The sequence below is a fragment of the Symphodus melops genome (genome assembly GCF_947650265.1).
Source record: "Symphodus melops genome assembly, chromosome: 16".
Classification (NCBI taxonomy): domain Eukaryota; kingdom Metazoa; phylum Chordata; class Actinopteri; order Labriformes; family Labridae; genus Symphodus; species Symphodus melops.
The window spans coordinates 14,556,070-14,579,477 of NC_136706.1; the positions used below are offsets into that span (position 1 = coordinate 14,556,070).

General features: G+C 37.0%; 2 protein-coding genes across 4 annotated transcripts; one reads left to right on the plus strand and one right to left on the minus strand.

Moving 5' to 3' along the window:
* Positions 1-54: 54 nt before the first annotated feature.
* Positions 55-6,560, minus strand: katnal2 (katanin p60 subunit A-like 2). Of its 2 annotated transcripts, none has more exons than XM_079365174.1 (16): positions 6,377-6,560; positions 5,501-5,571; positions 4,979-5,145; positions 4,792-4,831; positions 4,597-4,690; positions 4,402-4,500; positions 3,515-3,586; positions 3,301-3,378; positions 2,866-2,964; positions 1,992-2,055; positions 1,754-1,872; positions 1,574-1,653; positions 1,203-1,313; positions 680-842; positions 454-556; positions 55-358 (listed from the first exon to the last, which is right to left on the minus strand). In XM_079365174.1, exons 1-16 carry the CDS (start codon positions 6,425-6,427, stop codon positions 219-221), a joined length of 1,551 nt encoding a protein of 516 aa, XP_079221300.1. In that variant the 5' UTR covers positions 6,428-6,560; the 3' UTR covers positions 55-218. The 2 variants fall into 2 exon arrangements, with proteins under 2 accessions (XP_079221300.1, XP_079221301.1); XM_079365175.1 differs by lacking the exon at positions 6,377-6,560 and adding an exon at positions 5,993-6,347.
* Positions 6,561-9,738: 3,178 nt separating this feature from the next.
* On the plus strand, positions 9,739-16,725 carry sigmar1 (sigma non-opioid intracellular receptor 1). 2 transcript variants are annotated; one of them, XM_079364266.1, is made up of 5 exons: positions 9,739-10,032; positions 10,142-10,214; positions 11,089-11,237; positions 14,833-14,925; positions 16,036-16,725. In XM_079364266.1, the coding sequence occupies exons 1-5, from the start codon at positions 9,888-9,890 to the stop codon at positions 16,263-16,265; spliced, it is 690 nt and encodes a 229-aa protein (XP_079220392.1). In that variant the 5' UTR covers positions 9,739-9,887; the 3' UTR covers positions 16,266-16,725. The 2 variants fall into 2 exon arrangements, with proteins under 2 accessions (XP_079220392.1, XP_079220393.1); XM_079364267.1 differs by having other exon boundaries at positions 9,744-10,032; positions 10,163-10,214.
* Positions 16,726-23,408: the final 6,683 nt, after the last annotated feature.

Sequence of the window (23,408 nt, forward strand, 5' to 3'; positions counted from 1 at the left end):
TATAATATAGATAATCATTCAAAGAATTAAAAAAAAAAGGTTTTACACAAATAGTCAAGGTGAAAGCCTTTGTAATTAAAGATAACGAAAATAAAAGTAACAATCTCAAAAGATAAGTTTGTACCCTTTAAACAACTACTTCCAAAGAATCATGTACTGTACTGTATATGAAGTGTGAAAAATGTGCATTTTCAGTGCAAAACTCTTTTGTTATTGCTTTAAACAGACATGTACTCTCTCTCCCAGGCTGTAAATCTGTCCATCAAGTTTCGAGCAGAAGGTTTGGTGTGATTTATGACTTCTCGCAGGTCAACTGTTGTCACTGTTTCCAGCAGGATGGCAGGCATGTTAGAATCTCCTATGAATGGGGAGTTCAAGTGAGATTTGAGTGTTTTATTCAAAGACACCTAAAAGAAATGTACAGTATAGCTATGTTTGTGTATTTTGCTGTACCATCCTGATGTGACTCAAGAGCATCAAAAATCTTGCGGACTGGTCTCATTGCAGCCTCCTTACAGACCAGTCTTAAATCAGAGCCAGAGTAACCATCCATCTCCTTCAACACAAACAGAACACAGAAACAGATATAGCTGTTTAATTTATACTTGACAAAGACCATGTGAAATAATATAAATGTAGGATTAAAAAAAATATCTTAATTGGTCTTAGTGTAACAGACCTTTGCCAAAGTTTCATAGTCCAGCTCAGTTCGCAATTCCACCCCTCCAGTGGTGCTAAGAGGAGGAAGCCAATACGAAATCATGGCTTGGCGTGCTGTTGAAGAAGGGAGACTAACTAAAATCCTTTTCTCTAACCTGCGCAACATGGCATGGTCCAGCTCCCTGACAGAAGAGTAGGAACAGTTAAAAGACAAGAAGAGCATCTCTTATTGTGTTCCAGTTACAATAAAAAAGGGGAAAAACAAGCCATCTTATTCTTCTTATTTAGACATTTTTATACTGAATGAAAATGATTTTAACCATCCTTGCATTGAGCAGAAATTAAACATGGAAGAGGACATCTGTTTTGCATTTTTATTTTTACATTTTGTACAAATACTTTGTACAAATACATTACATTTGTTAAATGGTAATTGCTGTTATAAGTAAATAACATAAATATAATAAAAAATAAAACAATTAGCTGTTTTTATTACAATAATTAATGTTTTTAAAAAGTGTCTGTTTCTATGTGTGTGTTACCAAGGCAAGTTGGAGGCAGCCAATAAAAACACGAGGTCATTCGATTTTGCAAGTCCATCCATCTGAACCAGAAGCTCAGTTTTCATTCTACGGCTCCCCTCATGCTCTCCTCTAAAAGCAAAAAGTAAAACAAGGTGTCTACTATTCCTGACAAAGATTAATTAAGCACATAGTAAGGAATCCTTCATTGGACATTAAACTGACACAAAAACAACTGTGTATGCAAAAACATATACATTCAGTACTAATCAAGCACATTGGGCAGTTCAAATGGCTATAATTAAAAGACAGAAGCTTTAGCAGGGAGAACACCCTTAACCTTCAACATTTGTAGGGTTTTTCCTTTCACAACATTACAAGATTAAGCTCACCCTCTCTGGCTCATCACTGACTCCAACTCATCTAGGAAAATTGTGGATGGGGCATGGTATCTGGCCAACTCAAACAAAACCTGCAGATATATATGTGCAAACATACAAACTACATGTGATAGAGAGAAGTTTTTTCTTTTTAATGGAATTGATCTGTTCTATGCGCTTAAAATTACCTACCCTGACCAGTTTTTCAGAGTCTCCTCTCCACTTGCTGACAATGCTTGAGGCTGAGATGTTAAAGAAGGTTGTCTTACATTCTGTGGCCACGGCCTTGGCCAACAGAGTCTTACCCGTACCTGTGTGAATGTGACTATCAATTTTGGTAAATGTAGGCCACTAATTTAAGGCAAGCTAAATATTTGTTTCTAACATTAGCCAACCTTTCATACTGCAGGTTAATTGCTGGAGATATTACCTGGGGGGCCGTACAGCAGCAGACCCTTCCATGGTGAAAGTATACCTGTAAATAGTTGAGGGTACTGACAAGAGGCAGTGGAAGAACAGGCAAACATTTAGTGATCACATTACTTTTCAATAAGGGAAAAAGTTGTCTACAACTGTCTAAATTCTCTACAGACCAACTAAAACCAGGGCTGGGGGAAAATGAAATTGATTTGCCAGATAGCAGTCAGCACTGAATTTACCATATAACACACATTTGTCTGCGCTTCAGATGGCAACCAGAGGTGTCACAGCTACAAAATGACCTTGTGCTCCATAAGATTCATAATAAAGAGAGAAGTTTGGGATTGTTGGAAGATGGAGGTATTGTTTTATTCTGTTATTCAATAAAAAAAGAGTGAAAAAGAATGAAAGATAGCAATATTAGTCTTCATATATACTGTGTATAGAAGGGTATATGTTCATTTAACATTTTAATTCAGCTTTATTCAGCATATTTTTTTAATTGTCTTTATAAACTGTTTCAATCTCTCTAATTACTTTTCAATTATTATAGTAAATCATTATTTTACAGACACACCATCCCTTTCATAATACAAATAGCAGTTTCTCTTGCGCATCCTCATTCCGTTAATCTCTCCCACAGATCTAGTCTATAGTCTGTGTGGGGTTTACACTGCCGTGTGTGTTCCTGCCTCCCTTCCTATCTATCAATGCGTGTGTATGTGTTCTTCTACAATATCTTATGTATAGATTTAATGTCAGCCTAACAGACTGGCCTGATCTAGCAACCCTTCTTCCCTTTAAGCCTTTTAAAGAAGATGTATTCAGAATCGAACATAGGCGAACAGATCTGGATAACCAGCATACACAGGCAATGGCCACACCTTAATGGGATAGACGACGGCCTCCTTGACTAATCGCTTTGCATCCTCCAGTCCAATGATGTCCTCCCAACGCACATCAGGGCTGTGCAAATAGATGTCCTGTTGGCATGAAGATACAAGCACACTGAGTGAGAAACTAATGTGAATGAGCAGCTAAAATTGTCACAAACACACATACCCCGATGCAATGACACTTGTGTCCTACAGAATAAAAAATCTGATAAGAAATAAATCGAATTTTAGGTTTCATCGCTACAGCATATCAATTAATGCACAACCAGCTCTCTAGTGATCTCTAGTGGAAATATTTTGACTTGCATATCAATTCAAGCATATTTTAATATTGTGCATCACTTCTAAATATAGAAAAGAAAAAGACCATATGTCTTTTTTATCACTGTAAGAGCATTCAGTGACTGAGTGTGTCTGTATTACTTTGCTAATGATTGCAGCAAGTTCTCTCATCTCTGCACTCATTCCATAAAAACCACTGAGGGGCTTCAGCAGCTTTTCCTGCAAGACAACATTGTAACATTATTATCTGTTTTACTATTGGACAGTTTTTGATTTCATGTATTTCAAATGAATCAACTAACTATGGTTCTTCAAATTGTATTTCCGGTGTTCTAGGAAACTTCATTGTAATTACCATGTAGTCTGAGTCACAGCTTGCTCCTTTGGCAATGTCATAGATTGAACCTTTGCTATCGGTCACCTGGACCTAAAATAGACAATAGAAGTAAAATATTTAATATAATTTAGTGTACATTTGCGTCACAAGAACAAAACCAGTCTTTTGCTTTTACTTTGGGGCCTAGCAGTTAGGTCGCACCCTAAGTACATTACGGAGTGCCAACCTTTAGCTACTTTCCTACATGTCATTACTTCGCTTTCTCCCTGCTATCCCACTCTATTACATTTCCTATCTAAATAAAGGTAAACACCACAAAATGAATCTTTTAAAAAAAAGCTCCCTTAAGGGGCCTAATAGTTACCTGATGGTTTAATTAGCACAATCTAAACATGCCTGTATGTTCTTTAAAATGTAGTATGTTCTTAAAATACTAGAGCAGCATCCTCTGTCTAGAGACATGCAAGTCAGGTTAATTCCTGACTCTGAATTGCCGATTAAAGACTGTGCTTCATCCAACTCCATGCCACCCACAAAAGGCTATATGTGATTAAGGCTATATAAGGCTATACTGTTGATTTGTATGTTCTATATTCATTAGGACCCACTGTTCATGTCTACCTGTATTACAATATGGGGGTAAGGGTTTCTTTTATTCTAACATCAATATAAAATACATATTCTAGGTTTAAAAAGCAATTTCTGTAAATTGGACAATGTTGGAGATACTTTTAAAACACATTTCAGATTATATTAATAAAGCTCTCATTTGAATACTTACATTTGCAGTTCAATTTAAGTTATTGTGAATAAGTGTTGTTTGAAATATAAAAAATTAATTGTTGCCTCAAAAAATGAACCACATCTGTTTTTGTTTTTCTTAAGCAAAAACAATCCTTTAGTACCTTTCTGCCCATAGCTGTCTCTCCAGCGGGTTCACTTCGAATTGACGAGACATTGAGACCAAAATCTTGCAGCTCTGAAGAGAAAGTGGAGCAATTCTCCTGAAAAAATTAACATCAGGATAAACTGTAGAATCACTTTACAAGTTCATATCATGCTTGTTGTTATTTTGTTCTTTGTTAACTGCTTTACTATACATTTGTATGTGAATTGGATGATGTCCTCTTGAGGCTGTTTCCAGACTGCAGGGTCTGGCTGATTTTGGGAAGAGGCTTAACAGATGAAGGATTCCTGATGGACATTTTGTTAACGTTGTCAGGATGTATAGAACACAAGAACAAAAATCCTAAACATGAGTTAAAAATAAGGGTGTGAGGGGTGGAGGCACCTACTTCTTGATTGTACCACTTTTTGCACTGTTTTGACCTTGACCTAAAAAAAAAAAAAAAACAGAAGACAACAATTACCTACAATTGAGATGAATGATTATGAATAAAGCAATACATTTGGATCATCAAGTAGGAGATATTATATGTGTGTTGTAATTTGGGTGAGTGTTTGTAACCAGTGGTGATATACCTGGTTCACATTTTCTTCTAATAAGCTTGGGATATTTCTGGAACTTGACATAGTGATAGCTCTCGTACTCCGTCAGAATCATATTCAGATCGATGTTATCACAAACCTCGAACTTTCTAACACCTCCATTAGTCTCCTGGTCCAAGGCTAAAGCTGCAGCCATGTAGCTGGTGGACAAACACACACAAGAAAGAGCTCAAACACATGCACACACATTGGAAAAATACTGTGATATACTGTGAATTAATTGTAAATAGGTGATAATTGATCAAGTTTGACACTTGTTTGCACTGACAAGCATATGTTCCACTGTAGATAGACGTGCATTATCTTGCATGGTTTAAAGAGCTCTCTTGTACAAAAATGCATTTGTATGCATAAAACAGTTAAATTATTATTTTATCCATTCCTGCAAAAAGAATCTTGGTGAAAGAAACATATGCAGTACTGCACATGAAAGAAAAAAAAGACACGCCACTGGATATGACCACAGCATGTTCCACCATAGGACTTCATACTGACCCCTGCCCAAGCAGCTGTTGGTAAATGAGGATGAGGAGGCTCTTCCTTCTCATTTCAGTCCTCAGCTCATCCTATCAGATAGCAACATAGACCACACTTATCAATAGGATTAAATAATGGTTAAAAAAACAACAACACAAAAACACTACTGCTTTACTTTCTGGGGTAAAGATAAAATGCAGTGTGCGTCTGTCTCTATTTTGACTGTAGGTAGAAACTACAAATCAAAACCACATCATAAATTTCTGTAATCTTGGTAATACAGTAAAAAATACTATGTAGAACGTTGCCTAGATAGTTACATCAACTGTTAATGTGTATTTTAAAGGGCTCTTATTATAACAATAATTATTTGGCTATATAATGGGATGGTTAATCAAAGTACAACTGAAACGACAGGTTTCTAGTCTAACGGTGTCTTAACAACTGGTTGGCCAAATAAAGACATACAGCCAGTCATTATTCTGATAATTAGCAATTAATTAAACTTGCGTAATAATGTCTGCTGGTCTAAAGATTAAAATGACTTGTTGAATATTTTTCTTGAAGTTTTTTAAAATATCTTTTCTATTCCCACAATAGGCTATATTGTTTTTTTTCCCCTTGACTGGTATCCAGGCAACCCGTAGACGCCAGTCTTTGGTGCCACTAAAAATGCTAAACTTGCTAACGTCCAACCGTTTAACAATGCAAATTCTGCTACATTCAGAGAACAGTTCATGGAGAACAGTTCATTGTGCATTGCGAGGAGGTAACGTTAAATGTCCCTCGCCAAAATATAATTGTCTGTTCACTTAAAGTTGCAAATCTGCAGTTATTAGTTGTCCGCCAAATCAGCCAGAGAATTTAAAAAAAAACAGTCCCTTGTTAACTCACTGCCTCCCGGGCTTGATGGGCGATTTTCATAGACTGATAAGACAGCTCCATCGTAGTCGTGAAAGGTCAGCAAGATAGTAGCTAAATCTGTAAACAATTTTGGTTTTTGTCAGTTGTGTTTTTCTTCTTCTTTATTTTTGTAATACTATTGGCAGCTGGCTTCCAAAAAGTTGCATTACTGCCATCTGCTGGATTTAATGACCCTTAGCATTTCTAATCCTTCTGCTTGACAAAGAACAGACTGGATACTTTCCAATTACATACAGAGTATTGCTTCCATTCCTGTTTGGCAACATGACTTTCCTTTCTGACTTAGTTTTGATGTTCATACCAATCCTCTCATTCGTCAATCAATCAATCTTTATTTGTACATAGGGCGCAAATGTTATCTTGAGACGCTTTAAAAAGAGAAGGTAAAGGCCTTCCTCATTGTTATGTTACAAAAGAAAAATTGGATGGGGGAGATGGGATGAGAGGTAGGAAGGATTTCTCCTTTGTATTCCTTGCGTTCCTGATGTCCACACTTAAGTTGCCCCTGAGATGTTGAGATTCTTAACAGCTTCCATTGTCCATCTTTTCATTTCACTGCCACATCTGACCCCTGTATAACCACCCCTAAATGTGTGAGGGAAAAAAAAATCACAGGAAATCCTGGCAACTGCATGATGATACTGATTGAAAATAAAACGCTAACTCAATCACTGCATATCCTTCCTTTAATTTGCTATACATATTATACGGCTACTGAAATGGCATAACACTGTATTGTCAGAAAATCTAACATTCTCTTGGCAACTTCAAAGTTTAATTGATGGATTCATTAAGCTGATCCTGTCGTATTTGTCATAGGGCTTTGTACACATGATCTCTATAACTTTAGTCTATGATTTCTTAAAATCCACATACTAAGTTTTTTTCCATTCCTATATTTTTAGTAACTCCAAGACTTCTTCAACTGTGTCAAGTATTCACATTGGAATTGGCGGCCATAAAACAGTTGAACTGATGTCTTTGTCAAACACTCCCATTACTTTTGCCACTATATCACCAAATCACCCAAAATGTGACTTCATTGTTTTGTCTTTTTTCCCAGCAAGCCTTTAAAAATGTTATTGTTGTTTGACTAGGTGTCTTTCCAGGTTTACAATCTTGCATGTCAAACATTTCAAGTATCTTTGTCACATTTCTTTTCTGGAACATTTTCACACATTTGTCACCCTGTTCATAATCGATACAATGATTAACTTATCTATCCATAATAACATTATTACCTAAAATAAATAAATATATGCTAGTGTCTTGTTCCAAATTTCTGTCAGATTTTTTAAATCCATAGGCTACAGTGATTTTTCTAGTTGTCTTTAGTTCTTAGCCTATACATCAATCACTCATTTGCGCTAGATTTCATTTCATAACCCTCTGGCTGTTCCATTTCTATCGTAAGTTGGAAGTTTTGACATCCATTTGATGTAATATCAAGCTGTTTGTACCGCATAGGCACATAACTCTTCTGGAAAGTTACTCTTGCTTAGTACACACCTAGCCATGACAAATAAGGACATTTTCACTCTTCAGTAGCATTTTGGTGAGGTAAGTGTGGTGCAGAGGTCTCATATCTGGTCCTATTTTTGCTAGTGACTGATAACATTTCCCCTAAACTCCCATTATCAGACCTGATTTATGCTTCCCTTATGGGGCTGTATCAACAGCAAATAACGTTTCTGTTGCTTGAAATGTGTCAGTCTTGTTTTTCAGAAAATATACTGGGGAATGGGTTTGTGCTTAGACGCCTGAAGTAAGGTCTGTTGTTAACATACGCTTAAGAGATATTTGCGTTTTTTAGACAACATAAAGCTAATAACCCCACTTGTGAATTTTTAAGTTTTAAGACATTTCACTTAGTAAGAGCCACTTTAGCTTGTTTCTGATGAGTTCAACATTTTCATGTTCCTGTTCATTTTCCTGATTTTTATAAATTCCAAAAAAAGAGATGCATTTAAATATCAGATCTTAAGCGCAATCAAAACACATTTGGCTTGTAACAGACAAGACCTTCTCACTCTCTCACACCACGTGTTCATCGCACCCACTTAAATTACTCAACTCTGCCCATAACAAAAATACAGGCTATAATTATGTACAAATAAATCCATTGTTCAAAATAAAAATCCAGTTTTCCCTTTTAAATCAAATACAATATATAATAGAATCATAAAGTAAATTAATAATGATTCAAACTATAGTATACGTTTTTATTTATTTGCACCAACTGAAACTGAAAGGCAGATCCTGTCACAAAATGATGCTGTTAGTTCATGCATTTGTTACCTCCAGGTTGGATTACTGTAATTCTATTTTAGCAGGGTGCTATGGTAAATCTCTAAAGACCCTCCAACTCGTCCAAAACGCTGCAGCTCGTGTTCTTACTAGAACTAGGAAAAGGGACCACATTACTCCTGTATTGGCTTCTCTCCATTGGCTCCCTATAAAATCTAGAATAGAATTTAAAATCCTTCTGCTCACCTACAAAGCTCAAAACGGTCAGGCACCATCCTATCTTAAAGAGTTAATTGTACCGTACTATCCGACAAGAACATTACGTTCCCAGAATGCAGGCCTGCTCGTGGTGCCTATAGTCTCTAAAAGTACTATGCTTGATTGATTGATTGAAATCAGAATTATCAAACTATATTAAACATGATTAAAATGGCTTTGAATTTTTAAACATCAGCAGCAGCAACATCAGGGGGAATCCCCTCTGTGAATCAACAGGTCATTCAGGGATTGAGGGGAATTATATAAAAAGAAGATGCAAAGGAGTCTCTCTAAAGCAGTCTAAAGAGATTAATGATCCTTTGGGAAAAGTTCCAGTCTATAGCCTACTTAATAGAAGTATAGTCCATATTTTCTTCAGATACAAACGTTCAATCTGTAGGAGTTGTAAGAATGTCTGTCTGTAAGAATACTCTATACCTCCCCCTATCAAGGCCAGAATTACACTTTGCAACATGATTTAATTATCCTTTTTGCAACAGTCCCTTTAAATGTAAAACACAATCAAATACACACATCAACAGAAGGAAGAAAAGAAGAGTACTGTATGCTTTTATTTGATCCTCAAAACAATTATATATATATATATAGACGGTCATAATATGGCGGGCCCTCCGCGTGGACGCGCTAACGGATGGGGTAGTGGGTAGGGTGTAGTGGATGGTTTGAAAAATACCCGAAGAAGAAGAAGAAACAAAGTAATTCACAGGATATAGGTTTTTTTCTTACAGAAAGTACAATTAGGTTACATGTGTTCCGATCCACACTCCCTACCACTAGGTGGCGGAAATGCACCAATTTGTTGTTTGCCAACCGCCATATAACGTCAAAGAAGAAGAAGCCGTCAATTTGACTTCAGAACTTCTCTGTCAATGGCGTGTTGGAGCAACTTGGCTACGCTCATTTGCACGTGTAATCAAATCTGCTTCTGTATCTTTGTCTGTATACCATTTCTACAATGGCCACAGTAACAGCGTTTTTAAAACTGTTAGTATTCGCCATAAGCGCCGCACTGGCTGTTCTTCTGCTTCGGCATTGGATGGCCAGCAAGCACTACGTTTTTAACAAAGAAGACATTGCTAGATTGGCCAAACAATATGCGGGTGAGTTTTTTGATTATATTTGTTTATGTCTTAATCGAGTCAAGAACATTTCGTTCCCTAAAGTAGGCCTAGGTGTAATTCAAATTAAATGTACCTATGCATGTCATAGTTGTCCCCCTTGCCTTTCCAGGACAGGACCATGAGCAGGCCTTTTCCAAAGTGGTGGTGGAGCTAAGGAAAAGGTAGCGACTTAATCATTCAAAACCACATTCATTAAGGAATACTACAGCAGGAAATGTCTAGTTATTTGTATGTTTCCCCATGTTATAAACTAAATACTTTGGCCATTTTTTTTGCCATTCGAGTTATCATTTCAGCTTTACTTTGTATGTTCACTACCTGTTTACAAATAAGCTGGTACAAGTTAAGCTGCTAAGTCTGTTTTGAATAACATACATACCATACCCATACCATACCACATTTATTTATATAGCACTTTGAATACAATCAGCATTGTGCCAAAGTGCTTTACAATATACAGAACAATCATCCAATCACCAATCATACAACATACAAAGCCACAAAATATCCAACACTTGTCACGAAACTGTTGGAAAGCCAGAGTGTATAAATGAGATTTGAGGTGTGTCTTAAAGACCTGAAGGGTAGGAGCTTGTTTTATTGGGGGGGGGGGGGGGGGGGCAGAGCCTCGGGGCAGAGCCTCGGGGCTGCCTCTGAGTTTCCGCCTGGTTTTGGGGACTGAGAGGAGAAGCTGGTCTGATGATCTAAGTGACCTTGAAGGGTTCCACTAAACTTGACAGATACACTGGTGCTAAACCATTTAGGCACTTAAAAGTATACAGCAACATTTTGAAATCAATTCTATATTGCACTGGAAGCCTGTATCTACTCCAGCTTTCAGATAGGGAAGCATGTTATGATTGATTTCTTTGTGTGACAAGAAACATTTTATTTTGGTTTCAAAAAGACCACACATACTCAGTTTTCTCCCACTGCCACTTTTAAGACTTTCCTTGATATTTTATTTGAATAAACCTACAGACAAATAAGGGTTTAATGTTATGCTGTGTTTTTCAACATATTTAATTTAACAAGGTATCCTGGCCACATCCTGCCAGATGAGGACCTGCAGTGGGTGTTTGTGAATGCTGGGGGCTGGATGGGCTCCATGTGTCTTCTGCATGCCTCTCTCACAGAGTACCTGCTGCTTTTTGGTACTGCAGTTGATACAGGAGGGCACTCAGGTGAGAAATTAATTGTGTTGAATGTTTACTAGTGTGTTACACAATACAGGATGGGAAAAGATCAATTTCAACTGTGATAGATGATTTGTTGACATTTTTCATATTTTACAATACAACTGAATTACAAATATAGACTCAAATTCATTTTTCCAGCCCTAAAAATGTAAATACTTGGAAGCTTTTTTTACTGGAGCAATAAAAAGTGCACAGCACACAAGCTTACACTTCATGAAGAGTTAACCTGTGTAAGAGTGGACATTTAACAAGGATTCACTGAGTGCACAGAGAGATATTATTCAAAGTGGATTAAGACAAACATACATTCTTAGAATTATTTGATGTCCTTCTGGACAACTAACATCCTTAGTTGTTCATCAGGCAATTAATAAAGTGTGTGTGTGTCCGTCCGTCCCATTCTTCATCTTCCACCTCCCTTTTCTTTCCTTGTTCCTCCTTCCCTTTCAGTCTTAGTTTTTTATCTAATCATTTTCATTATTTCAGTCATTGTGCGATGTACTGTCGTGGTATCCCTGTTTAGTTGCCCCCAGACCACTGAAAGGGTTGCCTACTGCAGGCCTCTCATTAGGGGTGTTCAACATGTTAATGATAAGTCCACAAGGTTCAGTGCAGTACGATTGTCTTCAAATGGGTGTGTCTGACCATTTTTGTGTCTATTTCACTGTCAATAATTTTGAGCTACAAGAATTCACAGAATGGACTGTGAGGAAGCGCTATCTTTTAACTGAAGTGGCAACAAACTTTTTAAGAAATTTTACGTGATATTCCCGCAAACATTTTACCCTCCTTGTGAGTTTATTGTAGACAGTTTTAACAGCAAACTTAGGTTATCACTTGACACAGTGGCACCACTAAGACTGAAAAAGATTACTGCAAAACCCAACACCTCCATGGAGAAACAAAGACACCATTCGACTGAATAGAAACTGTCGAATAGCAGAGAGAAGGTGGCGAAAAAACAAAATTACAATTTTATTATGACATTTTTCGTGAGCAAATGAGCAATAAAACAACCAAGAAGGGCTCAAAAGTTAATCAACAATAATCGCAACCATCCAAAAATCCTATTCTCAAACATTGCCAATTTAATCAATCCTGCTTTTAACCAACCTTCCACTCTGTCTACAGGCTTATCACAAGAAGATCTGGCAAAATTTATTTTGTTGGATCAAATCTGTCCCATCAGCCAACAAAATTTAACACTTAAGAATCCTTGTTTTTAAATGACGAAACACTGGAAACATTTGTCCTGGTTGACGCTGAAATGCTTGGCAAAGTCATTTCTCAACTTAGACCCGCAACTTGCCTTTTAGATCCCATCCCAACATCTTTTTAAAAAACTTTTATGGCTTTTATAATTCTGATCTTCTTAACATTTTTAACTATTCCCTTCAGATGCATGTTTTCCCCACTGCTTTTAAAATTGCCATCGTTAAACCTCCTTTTGAAGAGACATAATTTAGATGTATCTATACCAGATAACTGGTATCCAACCTGCCATTTTTAAGTACAATTTTTGATAATCTGGTTTTAAGAAAAATCATAGCACAGAGACGGCTGACCTCAGGTGGAACATGGATAAGAAAATGCCCTGTTTTAGTTCTCCTTGACCTGAGTGCAGCCTTTGATACGGACGACCACACAATTCTTTTAAACAGACTCCGCAATGTTGTTGACATCTCTGGTAATGTTTTTAACTGGTTTAAATCGTATCTCCCTGACAGAACATTTTATATTAGTATGGGTGAATGCTCATTTAGAGTTCATAAAATGAATTAAAAGGCCAATTGATGCCCTTTTTAAATGTATTTAATATATGAAGTTATGGATAAGTTATGCTTTTACTTTATCACTTTATGTTATGAATTTAGTACTGCAATTCAGCTGCAAGATTGCTGACAAAGACCAGAAAGAGAGCACACATTACACTGATTTTAAAATATCTGCATTGATTGCCTGTATGTTTTAGAATTGATTTAAAAAAATTTAAAAAAAAATTTGGTTTTTAAAGCTCTTAATGGTCTTGCTCCCACTTATTTATCGCATTTGCTTTTAATTTATGAGCCTACTAGAGCCCTCCGCTCTTCTGGAAGTGGTCTTTTAGGTGTTTCACAGGTTCCAAACAAAAACCTACAGTGAGGCATCTTTTTATTTTAACGGTCCTTGCCTGTGGAACAGTTTACTTCACCAGAAAACAGATTTTTCTCGCAGCCAAAATAACAAATAGTGTTTTTTTGTCACATACATTGCATTGTTGCAGTACATTTAACGGAGAAAGCATTTTGTTCTGTTGAATCAAAGATTTAAGTCACAGTTTAGTAGTTGGTTTAGTAGTTGCTAATACTCGTACCGTAGTTTTTATGATTTTATGGTGAAACATTTACCCGCTCTGTGGCAGATGGCACTCTGAAATGTTGATGTCGAACACTAAAGTATCAATGTGAACCGTGACGACATTGTATCGATTTTTAACTTCCTCACGATCAATTTTTACATCCCTATGTATCAGTGAAGCCTGATGACTCCAATAAATACCATACTTTATCTTGAGACTCTTTACAAAAAGCAGGTAAAAGACCTTACTCACTGTGGTGTTAAAAATGCTAAAAAAATTTAAAAAGACCCAACGTTAATCAATCATGAACACAGCACTTAGCAACATTTAGCAAAGTTACAGTGGTCTTAAGGACATTAGGAACTGGATGACAAGAATGTATTTGCTGATTAACTCCAACAAGACTGGAGTTATTGGAGTCGCGGCTTGAAACCTCAGAGAGACCTTTTCTAATTACTGTATATAACTTGCATCAGTTCGGCATGTAGCACAACTGTTAGGAACCTAGGAGTTCTATTTCATTAAGATTTGTCCTTTGGCTCCCACAAAAAAATAATTTCAAGAACAGCCTTTTTTTTTACCTTTTGTAATGCGTCTATAATCAGACAGATTTTGCTGCAAAACAATGCCGAAAAACTGGTGCATACATTTGTTACGTCCGTGTTGGATTGTAATTTTCTTTTATCAGGCTGCCCTAGTAAGTCTCTAAAGATTGGTCCACAATGCTGCTGCTTGTGTACTGACTTGAACTTGGAAAAGGAACCACACTTTTCCTGTATTGACATCTCTGCAATGGCTCCCTATAAAATATAGAATAGAAATTAAATCCTTCTTCTCACAAAGCTTTTAATGGCAAAGGCACCATATTATCTTGAAGATTTAATAGTGCTGTATTAAACTTTGGAGAACAGTACTCTCTCTTGCATTTTACCTTCAAACTAAATGTTGCAGAGGCATAATGGGGAGACATGGTGATTCCCCTCTGTACTGTCTCCGAATGCAGTAAGTAATGCAATAGAGTGTAAGTGGAGCCAGAGGGGGAGCTTAAAGCTGTGTGGGTGGTCATGTGTGTGCCGTGACCAAACTGTGAATTCACATTGCGTTTCATTGTTGTGGAAATGAAATGTGAATTCACAGAAAGGGAGGTCAATATTATGCCTTTGTGAAATTAATGTTTTTGTTTTTGTTTAGGATTTTATGAAAAGAAAACTAAAGTTATTTGACATATACTTTCTTTATCAGGTCGTTACTGGGCTGAGATTTCTGACACTATCATATCTGGAACTTTCAGACAGTGGAAAGAGGGTACAACTAAGAGTGAAATATACTACCCCGGTAAGACCCAAATACATTTAATTTGAATAGTATGCGTTTGTTTTTTATGGTTGTATGTATCAAATCTATTTAACCTTTAGACATATGTCCAAATCTCTCTCTTCATGTCTGACAGATAATTTTCAGTTACTGTTGATAAACATGCTTCGTCTGTAGAGAAACCCTTTTTTGTGGTGATCCCCAGTGGTCTGTTTTGGGCCCTCAATTGTTCTTCTTGTATCTGCTCTCTTTGGGGCATCTTATTAGAACTTTTAAAAAAGTGTCTTGTCATTGTTATGCAAATGAAATCCAGTTATACATGTCTTTTAAACCACAGCATGTCTCTAAGCTGTTTTGCTTGATTGTGTAAACTATAAAAGCTTGGATGTAAATGACCTTTCTCCTGTTGAACACTGAACACCTGTCTACTGTGAAACCTGCCCTGTGTAATTTAGGAGTCCAAATGGGTCAGGCTCTGAGTCTAGATCAGCATATGAACAGTTTGGTCCACTCAACCTTTTATCATAGACCTGTTGTGTCCAGAGCTGAGCAGGAGATGATTTGCCTTGCTTTTGTTTCTTCAAGTCTTGATTATTGTAAATCTCGGTTTACATAGTGTCACTAAGTGGCCTTAGTGTCAATTCTGTGAACTGCTTACAAGTGGTCCAGAATGCTGCTGCTAAGCTGTTGACAGGATCGTCCAGGCGGTCTCATGTGAAACCTATTCTTAAGTCTTTACGCTGACTCCCCTTCACTTTTAGAATCCAGTTTAAAGTTCTTATAATTGTGTTCAGAGCCTTGCATAGTCAAACTCGAACTTATGTTACTGAGCTGCTGAGGCCTTATAATACCAGCAGGTCCCTGAGGTCCTCTGACCAGTGTCTACTGGTTGTTCCTCGAACAATGCTAAAAACCAAAGGAGACTGTGAAAGCTTCGACCTCTGTGCACACTTTTAAAAAGCAGCTGAAGACCTATCTATTTAGACGTGCCTTTGTTTGATCTGTCTCAATTTGATTTTATATAACTGTTTGTATTACCTTTGTTTTTTCTTTGTATTGTAAAGCACTTTGTGATGTCTGCTCTTGGAAGCTGCTATATAAATACATTTTAATGCCCCTTTTTCTGCACAGGTGACACAATAGTTCATGGTGTAGGTGAAGCTACTTCGGTGCAGTGGAGCGCTGGGACTTGGATGGTGGAATATGGCCGAGGTTTCATACCCTCAACACTTGGATTTGCGCTGGCTGACACCTTGTTCAGCACCCAGGACTTCCTCACAATGTTCTACACCATAAATGTCTATGTTAAGGGCATGCTGCTCGAGGCTGGTACACTTCTTACAGACGTTGGTGTTTTCTGAGTCACAGCATGGAAGCCAACACGGAAAGAAAAATTTGAAGTTCACACAAATTTATTTTGATGACCAACGGAGGGAAAGTCTACTGGCTCATGCCATGATAGAGTCCGTCTATATTAACATTCCCGCCAATTGTGAATGCTGTTGAATGGGGTATAAGCTAAATTCTATTATAAGCTGTACCACTCACAAATCCATCACACCCAAAAACATTTTCTCTTGAATTCAAGTCTTAGCCTGTTTATTTATCTTGATATTGTGTTTTTATTGATAATCAATAAGAATTACTATGAATGCTCATCCTGACTGCACAGTCATTCAGGTCAGTTGAACCCCAAAGACCTACACAACTTGTTTCTGATCGTTGTTTTCCATATTTTTGAGATTCTTGGTAATAATACTGTAATATTTGTAATAAAGGTCTTGTATAATAACTATTTAAGTAAATGACATGGGAATAAAAGTATGGTTTATAAAATGCCTCGCCTGCCATATAAAATCTGACTTTTAATCAAATATGGGGACCAATAGATGTATATCTAAAACCAATATTCTTGACTTGTATGCTAACAAAGCAATAGCCACTATTTTCTCATAACATGTATTTATATATACTATGGTTTTCTTTTTATTTCCAGTAAATGCTAGTAAACTTATCACAGTGATCAGCTTCAAGAAGAATGCTTGACAAAGGGGATAAGCCTGTCTTAACACTTTGAATTTCCTGAATGTATTCCTGAAAGTGTAGAGGTTATGTTGAAGAAGACTGTCTGACAATAGCCCTTTTTAAACGGTTTTTCCACAAAAGTACTATAACTAAGGTCAGCCAACCCGGTTTTGTATATTCATGTTGATTCCACGTTAATGTGTCGTTGACTATCAATTTAAACTCTTAGACATAACATTTATAAGGCCACCCAAATTCACATTTTTCCGCTGTTTGGCCGCTTCTCCAGTTTGAACAGTAGTCAATAGTACCCATTGGGTGCTGAGCACGAGGGTTAAACAACTTAAGTAGACCTAGGGGTTCAATACCAATATTTCTATTTTTGGAATTAAGATCCTTTTTTTTTTTGTGTGGAGATAGGCAACCATTCACAGGGCTTAAGTATTTTTGGTTTGAAACAGCTGTCTGAATAGGGTTAACATGATTGCAACCTATTTTTGACTCCGAAAGAGTCATAGGATGTAAACCAGCAGAGAGAAAAGAAATTTGGATGGACCAGACTGTATACATTACAATGTTAAAGCAAGAATTGTTCTGGGTGTAAAATATACAAACCTTATACATAGCCATGATTATTGGAACTAACACAATACAGTTGTTAAATTCACTTCAGTGCGATTGCACAGAGATTTTATCCAAACTTTAAATCTGAAATATGTCAGATGTTGGCCAAGTAATTTTGAAACTATAATTTAAGAGTAATGTTGTACTTTCACTTAGTGAATCTAGTTTACCAGAACATTGCAATAGCTTAACAGGGCAAAAAGTGTTGGAAAAAAAGTTGTTTCACTTGGTTTTGTGCTCAAAAATGAAAGCACTTAAACTGATTTTACAAGTTTTTTTTTTTACTAAAACAACTTTATTTTTAGGCAAATGCCTGAATGCTTTGGGATCACACAGTATTAGCAAATACCTCAAGAAGTACTTATCGGGTTTATATACATTGGCGACAGTAGCTGTGTTCTCAGTGGGAGCAAAGCAAAACGTTTTTTTTATTTTACCTTAACTGTTAATAAGGGGATGAGCAATTCACCAAGCTAAAATACATTTATTACATTAAGAGATAAAAACATTTATTTAAGTAATACAATCCGTAGTTATTACTTAATACTTCAGAAGTCAACATTAATCAAGAAGTCACAACTAACAGCATTAACGACAGCTATACTGTAGGATGACTGTGTGTTATGATCTGGGGGTGGCTGTAGATCAATTGGTAGACTTGTCTCTCAACCAGATGGTTGAGAGCTCCTGTAAAAACTGGGCATCCTAGAATTGCTCATGCTGCTTCCTTTGCAGCGTATAAATGCATATTAATTGGATTTGTTATTTCTGATGGTCTCGCTACATAGCAACCTCTGCCATCAGTGTGTGAATGGGTAGGTGTGCCATGCGGTGTAGTCAGAAGACTAGAAAAACTGAGTAAAACACAAGCTGAAGTCCATTTACCATTTACTGCTCTGACTTCAGGTCAACCTTACTTAAAAGCACAGTTCAAATTGTATTTCAGTGACCTATGAAGGCAGTATATATCGTTGCCTTGTTCTGCAGTAAACAAGGATTATCTGGTAATTTATGGTAAACCTTTACTGAGCAAAATTTTAAAAAACTGACCTTGTTACTTGTGTATATGGTTAGGTTAGGGATTGTGGCTAGGTAGAACCTAAAGGATGCTGTATAAACAGGCTGTGTTACCAACAGGGCCCAGACCCATCAGTCTTCATCTCTGTCTGAAAATGCCAAGAGGAAACCGACAACATGATTTGTTCTTCCCATATCCATGGTAGAATCAAGGCAATGATAGAATTTTATTCATTTTAGGTGGGAGTTTTTTCTTCCTGCGATTGCTAATATGTTATGTTTGAATGTGCGTGCTTACACATTCCTTATCACTTATTCTACTACATCATGCTTTTAGCCTGTGCAATGTCTCTGTACTTTATATTCACTTCTGTGTGTATGTGTTTCCATATCCTTTTTAATATAGATTTATTGTCAGACTAACTGACTTGCTGCCCTCATTCTCTTTCAGCCCTAAAAGGTGATATATTCAGAATCGAAGATAGGCGGCAAAACTGAAATACCAGAAGGTCACGCAGCTGCACCTGAGCAGGATAGATAACAGCCTTTTTGACTAATATCTAGATGTCTTCCAGGCAAATGGCATACTTCTACCACACATTGTATATATATATATATATATATATATATATATATATATATATATATATATATATATATATATATACACACACACAATTAGTCAATTTGCTGATGATACAGCATCAAAAGCAAAATGTTTCTAGGTATATGGTCTGACACAGAACCTTAAAAAATGTGAACTTCTAGCTGTCCACAATAGTGATGTTCAAAGTATAATATATCTTAATATATCTTGGTTGTAACAACAAAGAATTTGTCTAAAATAATGTATTTAAATATTATTTCCAGAATGAAAGATATACAGTTATTATTGAATCACTGGCTCACATAAGACTTTATTAGGTTGAATCCTTCTTCCTAAAGCAAAAGCTTATCTGCAACTCTTTAAAAGTATTAAAGTCACCTAATGTTATATGGAAGTTTATTTTGAAAAATAACTTCAAATCACTTCTTGCAAATCATAATCAGCTAGAGATAATGATAATGGGAGAAATAAATCCATGAATTTTTTATGTGTAAATACAGCTTTCTGTCACATCCCCAGGTTAAGTTATCTGTTTATTTCTGTTTACCCTCATGTTTCATGTCTCCTGTTTGTGTTTTACTTTGATACTTACCCTGTGTCTCATTTCAGGTCTGTTGGCTGCATGCCCTTCCCTCAGTGTTTCCCGCTCTGCTGACTACCTGATGTGTCTCACCTGTGACTTGTTAATGTAACAGGTACGGGAATGTACCTGTGCACAGCTTAAAGTGTCTGGAGAAGATAACAAAACACAGATTGAGTCGGCTGTTGTTGTTGCGTCTCTCGCTTCTGTCAGACTATTTATTTAAACAAATGTTTAGATTAAAAACATACTAAAATGTATGTTAGTTATTCTCATGTGCAATTCAAACACAAATTTACAATACAACATATCCAATACCATAGCCATACACAAGCATAAGATCAAATTATCTAAATTACAATTTTGCAACTGCAATATTATAAATGGGCAAAGCCCATGTTAACTGGCAACTACTAGGTAAACACAACATTGAACATTTAACTGTACAAAGAGTGGTTTTAACCAACATAAAATCACAAAGTATTAAAACGGAAAATTAACGGTCCCGCACGAGCCACTTTAGTTCGTCTGCTAGCTCTCTCATCTGTTAACACTCTGTAAACATAACTAATCTTTACAACGTATTCTCACACAAACAAAACAATGACTATTACACATAATCCACCGGAAATGTGTGTCTTTAAACTTAAACTACTGACCTGGAGAAGATAACAAAACACAGATTGAGTCGGCTGCTGTTGTTGCGTCTCTCGCTTCTGTCAGACTGAAACAGAGCGCTGTAACCATAGCAACAACACACAGCACGCTCAGCAGGGGAAGTGCTGCCCCTTGTGGTTAAACAGAAATTACTCCAAAAGAAAATCTTTAACAAAAACAGAAATGATTCGTTTGTGTAACCTTTATACAAAGCACCAAACACAATAACCAAAATGTGACAACACATTTCAGTGCGTCACATTAACTCCACCTCCCCTTCAGTATATAGTGTCTGTGTTTCCCTCACTTCGTGCCAGTTCGTCTTGTTCCATGTGTCAGCGTTCAAGCATTATTTCTGTCTAGTCTTCTGATCTGATCCTGTTAGTTTTTGCCTGCCGATTTTGATACCTTTGCCTGGATTTTTGTGTACCGACCCTGACTCATTAAGACCTGAGTTGTTGCTTTTGGGTTTTCTGTCACTTTTAGGTTGAAATGGTCAAAAGACAGTACGGTATATCTAAACCTCATTCCATGTGGCACATCTCTTAAAAACTATTTAACAAAGTAGGAGAAAAATGTTTTGCTCAGATGTGACTTTGAAGTGCCAACAAATCGTATACAGCTATCTGACTTCCACAAATAAGTCTTACATTTAAGTAAAATGATTTACTCATTTCTCTCCACACAACACTATTTTATGGAACAACAGGCTCACAACCATAACTTTACTTTTGAAGAATTAAAAAAAGAATAGGACAAAAACTTTATTTGGATATATCTAAATCCCCTTTTGTCTTGCCTACTCATGCTATTTTCTATATATGTTCACCTGATTTCTTTCTGTTTTCTTTATTTGATTTATGAAATGTATTTTCTGTTAGCATACTCAAGCACTGAATGTTTCAATCAACATGATCTTCACTTTATATTTCAATGTGTCTTATTCTTCTACGGTGGTTGTGTTGCCATAAACGAAATCTGTCATGCTTGTTTATCGAACCACTTGCCTGTTTTGTTCTCTGTAACGGCCCTGAGCTCAACACAGAAACATTGTCCCCCCGTACGCTACTGCGCAATAACATTTAACAGTCCAGAACAATTCTCAGCTGTGTTTAAAAAGTCTGCTCTCATATAACTCTTTTTAACTCAACCCGCTGGAACATTTTGGATTATGTGGCTGAAGACAAAACACAACAGAGTAGCCACTGAATCGAATGTCACTACTGCCGCTCTCCGTCGGGCCTGTCGTCAGGCTGAGACACGGTGAAAAAATCACAAACTTCGTCTGAAATGTTACAAACTTGACTTTTGAGCTATCAACAAGCTGTTAAAAACAGTTTGTATTTCAAATAACTGCCAAATACCACAGGTATTGTTTAGCACAATTAATTATTTTATAAATCCACGTGACAATAATTCTGTTAAACCCTACTCTACTCCCTGTAACGCTTTTCTCAATTTTTTTGTAGAGAAAATCTCAGTCTTTAGATTGTCCTTTATCACACCCACTGACTATGACCATCTGTTCCTCCTATGTCCTGTCTATTTGAGATTGTTCACTATCTGCGGCCCACAAACTGCCCCTCAGATAGCTTCCTCTCTGGTATCCTTAAGAAAATATTTGATACAGTATGCACCTCAATTCATACATTGATAAGCACCTGTCTTGTTTCTGGTTGTGTTCCAGCTGCCTTCAAACATGCTGCAGTGCAACCCCTGCTAAAAAAATCAGTTCTCTCTCATTTTAGGCCCATTTCAAAACTCCCTTTCCTGTCAGAAATCCTAGAAAAGGCTGTTCTGACACAGCTCCAAACCCATCTAACTACACATGACTCGCATTAAAAGTTCTAGTCTGGTTTGAAACCCTGCCATAGCACTGAAACTGCTCTTTTAAGAATCTTCAACAACCTGATTGATCTGGTTGATTCTGGTGATTCTGCCATTTTTGTACTTTTCGACTTATCAGCTGCCTTTGACACCATTGACCACACAATTCTTTTAAAACGATTAGAGAATTGTGTAGGAATAAAAAACACAACACTAAAGTGGTATGAATCATATTTGTCAGATAGGACCTTCTCTGTCCACCTATCGGACTATTCATCTGACAAAGCCCCACTCACGTGTGGTGTCCCACAAGGGTCTGTGTTAGGCCCAATTCTGTTGTCATTATATATGCTACCTTGGATCAATCTTTGCAAAATACAATGTATCTGTTCACTTCTTTGCTGATGATGTACAGATCTACATGCCTTTGAAATGCATGGGTTTACCACAACCCCTACTTGACTTCCTTAAAGACATTGAAACTTAGATGACCCTGAACTTCCTCAAACTAAATCCAAATAAGACAGAGGTCATTGTGTTTGGAGAACCTGATGCGGCAGAAGCGTTTGGTCCTCATGCTGTTAATATGAAAAAATCTGTAAAGAGTCTTGGTGTGCACTTTTAACACATTTTTAATTTTGGCAAACAGATATACACTGTTGTGAGATCTAGTTTTTACTAGCTCAGACCTATAGCCAAAACAAACTCATACCTTCCTGCAAATGATCTAGAAAAAGTAGTACATGCATTCATAACATCTCGCCTCGACTAATGCAACTCATTATATGTGGGCTTGGATCAATCATCCATCCAACGCCTGCAGCTTGTCCAAAATGCGGCTGCTCGCCTGCTCATGGGCACAAAAAAGAGGGACCACATAACTCCTGTGCTCCGTTCTTTCCACTGGCTTCCTTTTTGCTACAGGATTGATTTAAAAATTTTACTTCTAGTTTTTAAATCACTAAATTGCTCAGCACCTCACTACCTAAGTGAACTTCTTCATGTTCATGCTCCATCCAGAGCACTAAGGTCCTCCAACCAGCTGCTCCTGGACGTGCCCAAAACGAGGCTTAAAACTCGGTGAGATCGAGCCTTTTCTGTTGCAGTTCCAAAACTCTGGAATAAACTACCTTTTAAGATGAGGTCTGCAGCCACAACTGAACAGTT